General features: G+C 42.8%; 1 protein-coding gene and 2 pseudogenes across 1 annotated transcript; 2 read left to right on the top strand and 1 right to left on the bottom strand.

Annotated features, from left to right (window-relative positions):
- Nucleotides 1–1,622: 1,622 nt before the first annotated feature.
- Nucleotides 1,623–2,486, bottom strand: LOC141147423 (taste receptor type 2 member 9-like). Its single transcript, XM_073634658.1, has one exon. It carries the CDS (start codon nucleotides 2,484–2,486, stop codon nucleotides 1,623–1,625), a length of 864 nt encoding a protein of 287 aa, XP_073490759.1.
- A 1,798-nt stretch (nucleotides 2,487–4,284) lies between these two features.
- LOC141147422 (large ribosomal subunit protein eL15-like) lies at nucleotides 4,285–4,898 on the top strand (annotated as a pseudogene).
- Nucleotides 4,899–10,605: 5,707 nt separating this feature from the next.
- On the top strand, nucleotides 10,606–10,784 carry LOC141101851 (U2 spliceosomal RNA; annotated as a pseudogene).
- Nucleotides 10,785–15,257: the final 4,473 nt, after the last annotated feature.

Below are 15,257 nucleotides of genomic sequence, written 5' to 3'. Positions count from 1 at the left end.
ATCAAACACCACAAAAAGAAAGCTCTATGCGTGGGGAAAAAAGGATTTTTTTTTTGTGTACAGCGTCACACGACCGAGCAATTGTCAGTCAAAGTAACGCAGTGCCGTATCACAAAAAATGGCCTGGTCGGGAAGGGCGGGTAAATCTTCCAGAGCTGAAGTGGTTAATGCTAGAGACAAGTTATTTCTGGCACTGGATTTCTGGATTATTCCGGTAGCTATTTTGTACTTATTGCATATACTTGTCTTCCCCGCTGTTCCTCTGTACCTGTATTGTTTAAATCCTTAATAAGCAAATATTGAAAGTAAAAATTGGGAGAGCCATGACAATAAGCCGGGGACTTCTTGATTTATATAGTCACATAAAACGGTTATGAAAGGTCTTACACATACACATACATAAGTCCTAAACTAGAGGGACCTCATCTTTCAGATACATGTAAAAGGTTTATATGGAGTTTACAAGTAACAATATGATGTCTTTAGATTAGTTACACAATAAAATCTCAAGGTTATAAGAAGATCTATAAATGTAAGTAATTCCTAAAATATACAACAGCACTATAAATATTACCTGCAATGTCTCCCCTCTTGCCTATCTCCCTCTTGCTGACTTCATCACATACAATGAAGGACCAGCGGTAATGAATGCTCCTGCATTGTTCATGATGAGGTTTAGATTACCCATCACATTTCAGGCAGGAGAGAAGACTGTATAAATAAGAAGATATAGCCCAGCAACTGCACACCTTGCCCAGCCGAGCTGTTAGCAGGTAAAAGCAGCCTCAGCTTGATTCATCCAGGCCATGCCCCAATATGTTTTCCCCCTCGGGGGCTAGGGTAAAACATTTTGGGGGCATGGCCTGGTGGGACGAAACATGTTTGGAGCGTGGCCTTGATGAGTCGAGCTGAAGCTGCTTTTACCTGCTTAAATGGAACTCCACCCAAAAGGTTTGTTTGCTACATGCCCCCCCCCCTCTGGTGCCATTTTTGACACCTTTCGGGGGGGGAGCCGGTACCTGTTTTTGACAGGTACTCCTCCCCACTACCGGGAGGTCTTGCAGCGGCGAGGTCCCTCGGAAGTTCGGGCCTCCTCCTCCTTCTTCCCCCTCCACCAGGCCATTCACAACAAGCAACTCGCAGTAGGGAACCAGCTGTGAAGCCACAAGGCCTCACTGCTGGTTTCCCTTAGAACGAATGGTGGCGGGCAGCACCCAACAGCCGATTGAAAAATCGTCTGGGGTGCCGATATCACGGGATCCCTAGATAGGTAAGTGTCCTAATATTAAAAGTCAGCAGCTACAGTATTTGTAGCTGCTGACTTAAAATTTTTTGGTGGGGGGGGCTAGAGCTCTTCCTTACCATTTGGTCTGGGTGAGGTGTGTGGTGGCCGGGCTGCCTCTTCCTATTTCTACAGCATTCTTTGGGTCTGGAAAAATCTTTCCCCAGCTTGCACCTTCACTAGTCAGCGGCATCCAATTCGCTGGACCCTGCCAACCTGAGCAGGGGCCCTTAAATATTTATCATGGGTCACAGGAGAGAAGAGAGTGTTCAAGTTTCCAATCAAAGCATGTGGTTGGAGGGGGAGAAGCATACAATGTAGGAGAATATTTATATTTTTTTCATTTGTGCAATGTTTTAAAAAAGTTGAACATTTTTCTCCAAGCTTCTTTGAGTTTGGGATTACCATTAATAAGGAGCCCAGATTGGACCATTGAAAAAGAAAAAAGTATCACCAAACATATCCAGTACACCCAGGTTTCATCTGTAGCTAGTTGCCGCCCAGATAAAATTATGAAAAGGCCAATCAAGGTGTAGAAAACTAGGAGACAAGCCATGGTCTGAACTACACTTTGGTAGTCTTTCCCATTGGTGTGACCCATGTTTGCTTTCATACGATGACTATGGAGCTTCAGAGATACGGCACTGGCAGCCGTTGTCGATATAGCAATCAGCAATGGTGGGGAAGCCACCGCCAGGACAACATTCATGAATTTCAATCTCAGTTCTTGATAAAACGAGGTCACCTCGGTTGCAGCGATGGTTGAGTTCTTGTGTAATTCCTGACTTAAAATATATGCTGCTGTGAAACTCTCCACCAGAGAAACAATTTCCACAATTATTATCAACAAAGGTATCATTCTGTCAATCTTCATCTTCATCCATGAGAGGAATCTGGACTGGAACTGAAGAATTTTTATAAAATAGAAGAAGCACAGAATGGCAGCGAGCCAGAAGCTGGAGGTGATGCTGCTTAAAGTCAAATAGTTTAAAACACTTGGGATGAGACTTGTATTGAATGATAGCCAAAATGTGTCTAACAGAAGGTTTACTGATATTGAAATTGTGTAGCACATGGTGGAAACATTTAAAGCAATAAGGATATAGTTGCACGGAGCAATATTTGTCCCTTCAAAGCCAGAAAAGGTGAGAGAAAATATGATAAAGGCATTAGAACACAAGCCAATGAAGGCCTCCAAAGCCATGACACCGAGGCAAACCACAGAACCCAGGATGTTCATTGTCTTCTGATAAAACACGAGCTCTAGTGTCCTCGAGGTGTCTCAGGATTTTGTGTGAACGAGTGTTCTTAATTGTGCCTCCTTCAGAGAAATGTTCTACTCGACTCATAGATCGTCATCTTATCTACTCTTCATTGTCCATGTAAATTACTCCCGAAGAATCCACCCATCAAGAACAGATGTCAAAGCTCACTGGCAGCAATTATCATTAATGTCATCACTGTTTTAAAAATAATTACTTTCAATAGACTGAGTTTGAAAAAAATGCAAATCTCTGAACACTGAGCTGGAGAGATCCAATGACTGAATTCAAATACACTGAGCGCTGAGCTAAACTACTGTAATTCTATATGTGGCGATGAAATGCAGAAGCTAAGACAAACACACCTGTCCATGGAGTAACTACATTTATTTATTTCCTTTTGTTTTATCAACGTTAAAAGATAAAAATTGGTAAATTCAGGTTCAAGAAACCTTGTAAAATTGTAGCAAAGTTCACTGATTGCAGTAAACTTCAATAACCACACTGACCTGACCAATCATCCAATCATGGTTGACTGCAAGACAACACAATCACACTTTTCAAAGTCACGTTTCAAAGTTTGTGTCTGGGAGAAGATTAGTTGGAAGTTTACAGCAATCACATAAGTAGCAACCAGGGCTTTTTTCTCAGAAAATAGGTGCAGGAACTCGAGCACAACCCCCCCCCCCAAAAAAAAATCTCCCTTTCCCCAACCCTTACCCTCCATCAAATAGTGGGAGTGGTCAAATTTCACAATGGGAGGGTCTTAAAGGAGCATTAAATACCAGAAATGCATTATGTACAGAGTGCAGAGTTTAGGGTTGCACTAAGCGCAGAGTTTCCGACGTGTACATAGTGTAGAGTTAAGGGGTGCGCTACACGGAGTGCAGCCTTCTTCCACAGCTGCTTACCTCTGCATCCCTGTCCACATCTCACTTTCACCCCTCTTCAGCTCTTCCCCCTTCTTAAAAGAGCCACCATTTTCCACATGTCCAACTTTTGCTGCTGTGTTAAGCTGAAGCACCCAGCCGGCTCTAGTACCTTCCCTCACGCTGTAGTTCCCCCCATCTTTCTCACTTGCAGAGATCATCCAGTGGGGGTGTCGGCATTCGCACTGCACCCTAAACCCCTGCATCTCCCTTGTCCCCATCCTGCTCTCAGTGGGAGCTGCTCAGGACAACAGATCTGTGGGAGCTGTTGGGAGACAAGCTGTCACTTGTAAACACAGAAGCTGGACTCCTGTGTTTACAGCTGATGGTGGTGAGCAGAGAGAAGGGGGCCTGAGCCAGAGGTGGTGGAATTGAGTTCCACCAAGTTCCAGCTGAAAAAAAGGCCTGGTAGTAACATTCCTGAAACAGCAAAACATAAGAAAAGAGAACGCAAATCTTCTTCAGATCAAATATTAAACGTTGTTTTCCCGTAATAATAAAACTGGTTCGTTTGTTAACGTCTCGCAAACATAAAACAGTTTGAGTTTACAATGAGTTGTCTTTTTATTCTGGTGTTGTCTGTTTACGGACACATGTGACCCATTGCTCATTAGACTGGAAAAAGAGAGCCCTGTTTATACACTTTCAACTTCTCAGGGGCTTTTATTTTTCTTTGTTGGTGGGTTCATCCAGAGGTATTCAGCATAACTCATTGAGAAGATATTCTATCTGCACAACTCATCTTTTATCATTTAAGAATCGGAAAAAAAAACCTTCCTTTCCGGCTGCTGAGCTATTAGCATAAGCCAGCATGGGTGACTACAAGTCGATGCAAGAGCTATGGAGGAAGAAGCAGTCAGATGTGAATCGATTTCTCCTGGGTGTCCATTGCTGGCCATATCGCCAACTGTCTTCTCTCCATCACGCACCACGTCCCACTCATCCAGACAAAGCTCATAGACCACAAGGCCAAGCAAGGGTATGTCATCTACTGTGTCAGAGTTTGCCGTGGTGGACGTAAGCGCCCTGTGCCCAAGGGTGCAACCTATGGTAAACCTGTGCACCATGGTGTTAACCAGATCAAGTTAGCTTGCAGCCTGCAGTCTGTTGCTGAGGAGGGTCCTGGCCGTCACTGTGGGGGGCTGAGAGTCCCTTACTCCTACAGGGTTGGTGAAGACTCCACTTAAAAGTTCTTTGAGATCATCCTCATTGACACTTTCTACAAGGCCATCAGGCGCAATCCAGACACCCAATGGATCACAAAAGCTGTGCACAAATGCAGGGAGATGTGTGGGCTGACATCCGCTAGCAAAAAAAAAAAGTTGTGGTCTTGGCAAAGGTCACAAGTTCCATCCTACCATTGGTGGCTCTCGTTGTGCTGCCTGGAGAAGACCCAACACTCTTCAGCTCCACCGTTACTGCTAACTGGGATCATACTTGTAAATGTGACATTAAAATAAACTTGATGTAGGACAACAACAAAAAAAAAGAATCTGAAAAAACGGGGTTACTTTCTCTGAAGCAATAAGGCAAAAGGCCCTACCTATCACCTACACTTCCTCACAAAACCACCCGGGAACTACTACAAAAAATAGTTCATCGCTGGTATCTTACCCCTACAGGCTTTTCAAATTTCATCCTTCCCATATTGCTTCTTGGATCACTTCACCATGTATCATTGCATTGTAAATCCATTCGATCCTTTTGTAACAAAATACACTATATTGTCAAAAGTATTGTGAACTTGTATATGTGAACTTTAATGGCATCAAAATCTTAGCCCGAAGGGTTCAATATTAAGTTGGCCCACCCTTTATAACAGCCTAAGCTCTTCTGGGAAGGCTGTCCACAAGGTTTAGGAGTGTGTCTATGTCAGGCACTGATGTTGAATGAGAAGGCCTGGCTCGCATTCTTCGCTCTAATTCATCCCAAAGGTGTTCTATCAGGTTGAGGTCAGGACTCTGTGCAGGCCAGTCAAGTTCCTGCATCCCAAACTTGCTAATCCACACTATATTGCCAGAAGTATTGGGCCACCCCTCCAAGTCTTTTGGTGGAGGTGGGATTATGGTTGGGGGTTGTTTTTTAAGGGGTTGGGTTTGGCCCCTTAGTTCCAGCGAAGGGAACTCCTAAGGTGTCAGCATACCAAGATATTTTGGACAATATTATGCTTCCAAAATTGTGGGAATAGTTTGGGGATGGCCCCCTCCTTTTCCAACAGGACTGTGCACCAGTGGAAAAAGCAAGGTCCATAAAGATGTGGATGAGAGAGTTTGGGGTGGAGGAACATGATTGGCCTGCACAGAGACCTAACCTCAACCCGATAGAACACCTTTGGGATGAATTAGAGTGGAGACTGCGAGCCAGGCCTTCTCACCCAACATCAGTGCCTGACCTCACAAATGCTCTTCTGGAAGAATGGTCAAACATTCCCATAGACACCCTCCTAAACCTTGTGGATAGGCTTCCCAGAAGAGTTGAAGCTGTTATAGCTGAAAAGGGTGGGCCAACTCAATATTAAACCCTACGGACTAAGACTGGGATGCCATTAAAGTTCATGTGCGTGTGAAGGCAGGCGTCCCAATACTTGTGGTAATATGGTATATTTTCTATATTTTCTAAAGCCTCTGACCTCTTAGGCTCTACAATAGCTCCTGATCCTCTACATTGCTAAATTTCCACCGCACACTAGAGTTGTAATCAATGATCTTTTTTTTTTTTGTGGCAAAACTCTGTGTTAGGTGATAACCATCATCAAGGTTGACTTTCTGAGGCGCAGTGGTTGTCAACTAAGTATAGGGTGGATATTATACCTAGGAGTACCGTTTAGTAATTAAAACTCTGTGTTACCAAACTTTGCAATACAGCAAAAAAAAACTTTTTTCAGAGATACTTTGGCCACACTAAACCACCGATGAAAAATACAAAACATACTGGCGATTAAAAATCGAACCACCTCTAAATTTCATAGCCTATGGTCTATATGGTTGAATAACTCCAACTATACAATTAAAGGAGATTATAACCAAAGCTTTTTTTGGCTATACTTCTCCTATGGATCACAGAAGTGCAATTCATTCTACACCCCTGTGACCCATTTTTTAGCCGACAGCGGGCTGAAGCCTGCTGTCGGTTGACGTCACAGAGTTGGTCCAGGCTATGGAAAGATCCCCACCAAATGGTCGAGATCCAACCAGCAGCCTGGATCAGCACTGGGCTCAGCCTCTCTGAAATTTTCTGAGAGCCTGAGGCATTCCCTCTCACCCCCTCCACAGCCCAGGGCTTCGGTGAGCATTGGAGGGGCAGAGTATAGAGCCAATGACTGACAGTCCCGGCTCCCTGTTCAGAGCTAGGGGGAAAACTAAGCGATCAGTGGTGTTTGATTGCTCAGTTCTCACTGCAGAGCCAGCAGGGGACAGATGCAACATCAGATTGATGCTGTATCCACCTAGGTAAGTATACATATTTTTTTTTTCAGAAAGCCATACTTTTTTTTAAGGTAGTGATGTACCTTTGTATTTATCCCAACATTTGTCTATTGACAGGCTGTGTTATTCCTTCCCTTCCTGTACACCTCGCCCAGCTGAGTGGTCAGCAGGCAAAACATCCTCAGCTTGATTCCTGCAGGTCACGCTTCCAACATGTTTTGCCCCAGGGGTGGGGGGGTGAAACATTTTGGGGCATGGCCTGGTTGGAATAAACATGTTGTGGGAGTGGCCTGGATGAATCGAGCTGAGGCTACTTTTACCTGCTAGCCACTCGGGCCGGGCAAGGTGTGCGGTGGCGGGGCTACCGCTTCCTATTTCTACAGCATGATTTGGGTCTGAACAGACCTTTACCCAGCCTGCACCCTCACTAGACAGCAGCAACCAATACACCGGACCCTGTCAATCTGAGTGGGGGCCCCTAAGTATTTATTGTGGGACACAGGAGAGAAGAGAGTGTTCAAGATTCCAATCAAAGCATATGGTGGGGGGGGGGGGGGGGGAAGCATACATGTATGAGAAATTATTTTTTTTGTTTCATTGGTGCAACATTTTTAAAAAAGAGGTGAACATTTTTCTCCAAGGTTCTCTGAGTTTGGGATTACCATTAATAAGGAGACCGGATTGGACCATTGGAAAGGAAAAAATGATCATCACACATATCCAGTACCCCCAGGATTGATCTGCAAATAATTCTTGCCCTAATAAAATCATGACAAGGCCCATTGAGGCATAAAGAACAACTAGACAAGCCATGGTCTGAACTGCACTTTGGTAGTCTTTGCCATTGGTTTGACCCATGTTTGCATTCATACGATGACTGTGGAGCTTCAGAGACACGGCACTGGCAGCCGTTGTCAATATAGCAATCAGGAATGGTGGGAAAGTCATCACCAGAATAACATTCGTGAATTTCAGTCTAATTTTTTGATATTCTGAGGTCATGTCAGTTGCAGCGATGGTTGAGTTTTTGGGAAAGCTCTGACTGAAAATATATGCTGCCATGAAACTCTCCAACAGAGAAAAAATTTCCACAAATAATATCAACAAGGGTATCATTCTGTCAATCTTCATCTTCATCCATGAGAGGAATCTGGACTGGAACTGAAGGATTTTTATAAAATAGAAATAGCATAGAGCAGCAGTGAGCCAGGAGCTGGAGATAACGCTCATAATAGTCAGATCGGTTAGGGCACTTGAGGCGTAAGTTTCATTGAATGATGGCCAAAACACGTACATCAGAAGGTTTACAGACAGTGAAATTGTGTAGCACATGGTGGAAACATTCAAAGCAATAAGGAGATAGTTGCATGGTGCGATATTTGTCCCTTTAAAGCCAAAAAAGATGAGGAAAAATATTATGAAGGCATTAGAACACAACCCAAAGATGACCTCCAATGCGAGGACAATGAGGCAAACCACAAAATCCAGGGTAGTCATTGTCTCCTGACAAAACCCAAGCTCTAGTGTCCTCAAAGTGTCTCAGGATTTTGTGTGAACGAGTGTTATTAGTTGTGTCTCCCTTCAGAGAAATGTTCTACTCGTCTCATAGATCCTCATCTTATCTACTCTTCATTGTCCATGTAAATTACTCCCGAAGAATCCACCCATCACGTACAGATGTCAAAGCTCACTGGCAACCATTATCAATAATGTCATCACTGTTTTAAAAATAATTACTTTCAATGCACTCAGTTTGAATGAATGCAAATCATTGAACACTGAGCTGGAGAGATCCAATGACTGAATTCAAATACGATATACAGAGAGCCCTGAGCTGAGCGGCTGTAATTCTATATGTGGTGATGAAGTGCAGAAGCTAAGACAAACACACCTGTCTATGGATTAACTACATTTATTTATTTCCTTTTATCTTTATTTTAAAAGATAACAAAACACAAGGATAAACAAAAAAGTTACATTTTACTAGTATAGTGTTTTTTTTGCTGTAACAATCAAAAAAAGCATATAATTACCCTTGACTATAAAGAAAACATGAGGAGCGTGTAAACTGTTTGACTTCCGCTGGTCTCGTTCCAGCATCCTGGTTTTGGCTATAATGCATCCCTGTCTGTCCACCTGCAAGGTGATTGATGTGGCCAGCCTCTGGGTGGAGCCCAAACCCGATGTAAGCCAGCCAAGCCTGCTTTCTCATGCTTTGTGAAATCCCTTGTTGATGACCTTGGATCAGATATTGGACTATTCTCTGAACTCCCATGGGAATTTGTTGCAGCAATAGAAATTACACAATTACAAATTGGTGTAACAAAAGTAGAAAAACTTTTATTGAGCAATAATTTTAAAATTGGCTGGTCTAGACACGTCACGTTCTGATCTTATACCATTCCTACAGTATACATACCTGTCAGTCTGGACATTCACTCCCGTTCATATCTTTGATTGCTTCCACTTCCTTATCCCCTGATGAAGACTTTCTATAAGTTGAAACATGTTGGGTTGAATTGGTGGATATGCAATTTATTTTAATAATTTCACGTATCCCTGCAGAGTATGTATATTGTAGAAGTGGTATAAGATCAGGACGTGAAGTTTCTAGACCAGACAATTTTAAACCTGTTGTTCAATAAAAGTTGTTCTACTTTTTGAACACCAATTTGTAATTGTGTGATTTCTATTGTTGCAACAAAGTCCCATGGGAGATATATTTTGTCTAGTGTATCAGGGATGGAGCAACCATCTTCCCATGGTATAATTGCTATTCTCTGCTTTCATTCTTTGAACTCTGCCTGTCTTTTGATGATGGATTGAGAGGGGGAGAGAGAGAGAGACGTCCTGCAGCTGTCAGAGTCCCTGGTGACATGGATTGGCGAGGAGGTTAAAATGTGATGAGATGGACCGGGTTCTGGAACCAAGCTGGAACGGCCACTGTAACATCTGGTGAAGGTGGTGAGCGGTCACGCATTTCGGAGCATGCAGGGCTCCTTCATCAGGGTTCCTTCATCAGACCTGTCTGAAGAAGGAGCCATGCATTCTCCGAAACGCGTTACTGCCCACCATCTTCACCTGATGTTACAGCAGCCATTCCAGCTTGGTTCCAGAACCCGGGCCGCCTCATTGGAACATTAAGGTTAAAAAAAAAAACCTTGTAAATTTGTAGCAAACGTTAACTGATTGTAATAAGCTCCAATAACGACACCGACCAATCAGAGCTGGCTGCAAGACAACACAATCACACTTTGAAATCTTGTTTCACATTCCGAAGTTTGTGTCTAGGAGAAGATTAGTAAGGTGTTTGCAGCAATCATAGAAGTAGCAACATTCTGATATAGCATATAATAAGGACAGAGGACCCACATCTTCTTCAGAAGTCAGAAAGGCAGATACTTTTAAGAACCCTCAAGCATAAATCCTAAAGAGAAAGACAATAATTAAAAAAATGAATACAAAAGTTACCCTTAGTGAGGTATATAAACTATATACTCTGACCAGCCATATCCCTATCACCACTGACAGGTAAAGTAATTAACATTGATTACAGCATCTGACAGTGGGTGGGATATATTAGGCATGACATCTGACAGTGGGTGGGATATATTAGGCATGACATCTGACAGTGGGTGGAATATATTAGGCATGACATCTGACAGTGGGTGGGATATATTAGGCAGCAAGTGAACATGTTGTCCTCTATCGCTTCTCGGCCTTTTGGCTAAGATCAAGTGTAGAACATGTTGTCCTCTAAGTTAATGTTTTTGAAAACAGAAAAAAATGTTCATCGCAGTTTGTTGTTGTGTATGGGGCTGTATAGCCTTATGCCCCATACACACGGTCGGATTTTCCGATGGAAAATGTCCCGATCGGAGCATGTTGTCGGAAATTCCGACCGTGTGTGGGCTCCATCACACATTTTCCATCGGATTTTCCGACACACAAAGTTGGAGAGCAGGAGATAAAATTTTCCGACAACAAAATCCGTTGTCGGAAATTCCGATCGTGTGTACACAAATCCGATGGACAAAGTGCCACGCATGCTCAGAATAAATAAAGAGATGAAATCTATTGGCCACTGCCCCGTTTAGAGCCCCAACATACGTGTTTTACGTCACCGCGTTCAGAATGATTGGATTTTCCGACAACTTTGTGTGACCGTGTGTATGCAAGACAAGTTTGAGCCAACATTCGTCTGAAAAAATCCTAGGATTTTGTTGTCGAAATGTCCGAACAAAGTCCGACCGTGTGTACGCCCTATTAGACCGGTCAGGGTGTCCATGCTGACCCATGTCCACAGCCAAAAGTGCCTACAATGGGCATGTGAGCATCAGAGATGGAGCATGGAGCAATGAGAGAAGGTGGCCTGGTCTGATGAATCACATTTTCTGTTACCTCATGAGGATGGCCGGGTCCGTGGTGAAGAGATGGAACCAGAATCCAGTATGGGAAGAAGGCAAGCTGTCGGAGGCAGTGTGATGCTTTGGGTAATGTTCTGCTGGGAAGCCTTGGGTCCTGCCATTCATGTGGCTGTTACTTGACACAGACCACCTACCTAAACATTGTTGGTTTCCAAAATACACCCCTTCATGGAAACGGTATTCACTGATGGCTGTGGCCTCTTTCAGCAGGATAATGTGCCCTGCCACATGGCAAAAATGGTTCAATAATGGTTTAAGGAACACAACAACAAGTTTGACTTGTTAACTTGATATTTTCCAACACTAATGAGAGTGTGTTTCCCTACGCACTAAACACCACTGGTATAAAACGTAACCTGTGTGTGTTTTTTACTTCAAGGGAGACTTAAGCCTCGTACACACGATCGGATTTTTGGCAGGGAATTGTGTGATGACGGGCTGTTTGCCTAAAATCCGACTGTTAGTACACTCCATCAGACATTCCAACTTTCGGCCAACAAATGTTGGTTAGCAGACTAGTAAATTTTCGGGCAGACAACGGTCTGTTGTCAGATTTTTGTATCGTGTGTACACAAGTCCGTCACACAAAAGTCCAAAGTACAAACACGCATGCTCAGAATCAATGCTCACCAAACATGACATTACCAGAAGGTGCCCAAAGGGTGGCACTCAAGAGCTGAAATTCCATGTAGTACGCCACTATGTTTGTGTTTGTTGGTCGAGAATTGTGTACCGCTTGTATGCAAGACAAGTTCCTGGCACAAGCCCTTCGGACAAAAGTCTGACACGCTGTCTGACAACAATCGGATCGTGTGTATGAGGCTTTAGATTGGAGAAGTGTTGGTGTTGATTTTCAGTAATGATCACAGGTGAGGAGAGCTCTGCTCTGCAAACTCACACCTGTCCCTCCTCATCAGAGAGACAAAGACAAAAAACCTCTACAGGGCCCTCACACTGCAACCAAAGAAAAGGGGGGATTTTCCATGCAAATCACAAAGCTAGAACTAGAGGTGCAAAAATATCCAAATTGTGTAAAACCGATTGTATGAACCATGGCAATAAAAGAACTGCCTTCAGAAAATGACCTCTAGAATAATTGAGTAATGTAGGCAACAAAAAGCTTGCAGGATTCCTAGATGAGTTATTAAATGTTCCCCGGCTTCACTGGCTCCATCCCATCTAATATATCTAATCACCAGACATTGGAACTGACTACTAAAACTTCAGAGGTTGCTGAATAAATTGCTACAATAATCTCTGCCTGCGCCATTTCTTCTCCCTGACTGTCGATAGGCTATGAATAAATACCCAGCATCCCCAGAACCTTTCCGGGAGTTGGCTTGTTATGAGATGACTGTGAACTAGTTGGTCTCTCAGTGATTGCAATCTTTTATAGGTGATCTGGGGGTGGGAATTCACATACTTGGACACCACTTCATCCGTAACTAACAAATGCCAGTATTTTTGGATGATGTGGTGAACCTTGTTGTGTTGTCCTGCATAGAGAGTTATTAACCTAACTTTTTGGTCTTGTGCTTTATGTTTTTTCGTATGTATCAAAATGTCTCTATTATTGGATTTAGCTCGGTGATATGCTTTTTTTGAGGCAAGAACGACTATATCCTCTATCCATTAGACAACGTTGTAAGGCCTTTGCCTCATTTACAAAATCTTCCTCTCGACTACAGTTTATTTTAAGCCTAAGATATTGGCTGTAAGGTATACTTTGGACCAAAGGTTTAGGGTGAGAACTAGTAGCATGCAGGGTCGTGTTTCCAGCAGATGGTTTCCTGTATAACGAGGATCCAACATTTCCATCTGGGTTGACATAGACATGTGATTTCACCAATTGTACATATCTATCTACCCCTGTGATTCTGGAGCCAAATACTTATTGGATTTTAAGATATTCATCAGCATTCAGGTAATGGAGACCTAGGAATAATGTACAGGCCTATACACATCTGAGATATATGAAAAAGAAAATTGTGTAAATGTATGCTATTATTCAATCATGTTTTGTTCTTTATGATTTTTGTCTAAATTATGTAATTTTCAACTCTTAGTGATCATATATGCAGTTCCTGACAAAAGTTCTCCTGAGGAAGCCGTGGTTTGGCAAAACACGTAGAGAATTGGAATCTACTGCATTTGTTCCATGGATCGTATGAATATATATGATGACAACATGTTGATTTTTAAATGTTTCTAATAAAATCTTGATACATTTTCTATATCTGTGTTGCGTTTTTGGTACCTTAAAAGTCCCATACTTTTCCTTTTGTTATTAACAGGCTTTTTTTTTTTTGCAGTTTAGAGGGGGGCAGATTACACAGAACAAGCACTGTGCTGTTTAATCTGCTTTGAGGGAACGGAATCTCTACTTTTTTTTGGGTTAACAAACACAAACACTTTAATAAAGGTTACGTTTTATACCAGTGACATTTGGGGTGTAGGAAAACGCACCCTCATTAGTGTTGGAAAATTGTAATTGCCACAAAGGTAAGTATTATTATAGTTATACTGTAAAAGGCATTTGTTAGTGTTAACTTAGTCACTACATTCTCCATATCTCAATCCAATCAAGAACCAGTTGGATGTGCTGGAAAAACAAGTCCAATCCATGGGGGGCTCCCAACTTACAGGACTTTAGGGATCTGCTGCTGATGGCTTAGTGCCGGATACCACAGCGTACCTTCAGAGGTCTAGTGGGGTCCATGGCTAGATGGGTCAGGGATGCTTTGGCAGCAAAAATGGGACCTACTTATTTATGTCATCGGTGCACCACGGCGCCTCTCCTCTAACTCTGTGAGGTTCCATGAAGTTAGTGGTGGGCTGCAGTGTCGGCCATGTGGGATGGGTCCAGGGTGTCATTTTTTCACACTGGATGTTGGTATCACATGGGACCTCCATCTATATCCTAGAACGAGGCAGTCTCAGCCTTCAACAGTCACCACACAGCTTTGTTTTGATTTCACTTAAGTTTTGTTCTGCAATTGGATGAATTACCTGTTCAGCTTTCCCACGTCTTATTTATTTTTTTCAATATCTTTTATTGAATTTTCTTTATGTCATATACAAAATTAATAACATACTTTTAATCACAAAAATTCATTTTCATCTAAAACTAGTTACCAGTAACCTCTAGCCCCCCCCCCCCCCCCCGCTCTGGATCCTAGATAACTATCATCCACTATGTACCTACCCTTTACCGTCTCTCCTGGTTAAGCTCCGACTATTTCTGCAAACCTCATTGTATGCTTCCATTTTTGCTCAAATCCTGCCCATCCCTTTTCCCCACTAAATCTCAGATACTCCATGTTATAAATAATATCTACTCTATTACACCAGCTCCTTATTGTAGGGCTTTCTGGATCCTGCCAATGCCTAGGGATTAGGCTTTTAGCTGCGTTCAATAGTGAGGGTTCCCATATATTGGTTGACTTGAGTTTTCATCAAGTGGAATAAACACTCCCACGGATCTTTTTGGACCACCACTTTTGTTATATCTTTTATCTGTATTATTTCTCTCCAATATTGTCTAATTTTTGGACAAGTCCACCAAATATGAGACATGGTTCCACTTCTTATTTTTAACCTTGTAGTTTGGCTCTTAATAAGTCACTGTTGAATAATTATTACCGGCCAACCATATATTTGGGCCAGTTTGCACAATTTTGATCTACACAACTTCATCTATTATATTATCTTTCAGAGGCCCTTATTGATTGATCCCACTCATCTTCCCAACCACTATCATTGATCTATACCCACCTTGATTGTTGTCCCGCGTTGGCCGACACCTGTTGGCGTGCCGCTACGACTCCCGGAAATGGCTTTCTCTGGGTGATTCGCGACCTTCAGTGCCACGCCATCACTACACAGACACCCTGTGAGTAACACACAAGTAATCCCCTTAGGGGGATTTTTCA

The sequence above is a fragment of the Aquarana catesbeiana genome, linkage group LG06, assembly GCF_042186555.1.
Source record: "Aquarana catesbeiana isolate 2022-GZ linkage group LG06, ASM4218655v1, whole genome shotgun sequence".
Taxonomy (NCBI): Eukaryota; Metazoa; Chordata; class Amphibia; order Anura; family Ranidae; genus Aquarana; species Aquarana catesbeiana.
Note: the sequence above shows the minus strand (reverse complement) of the source record. Positions and strands in the feature narration are given on the sequence as shown.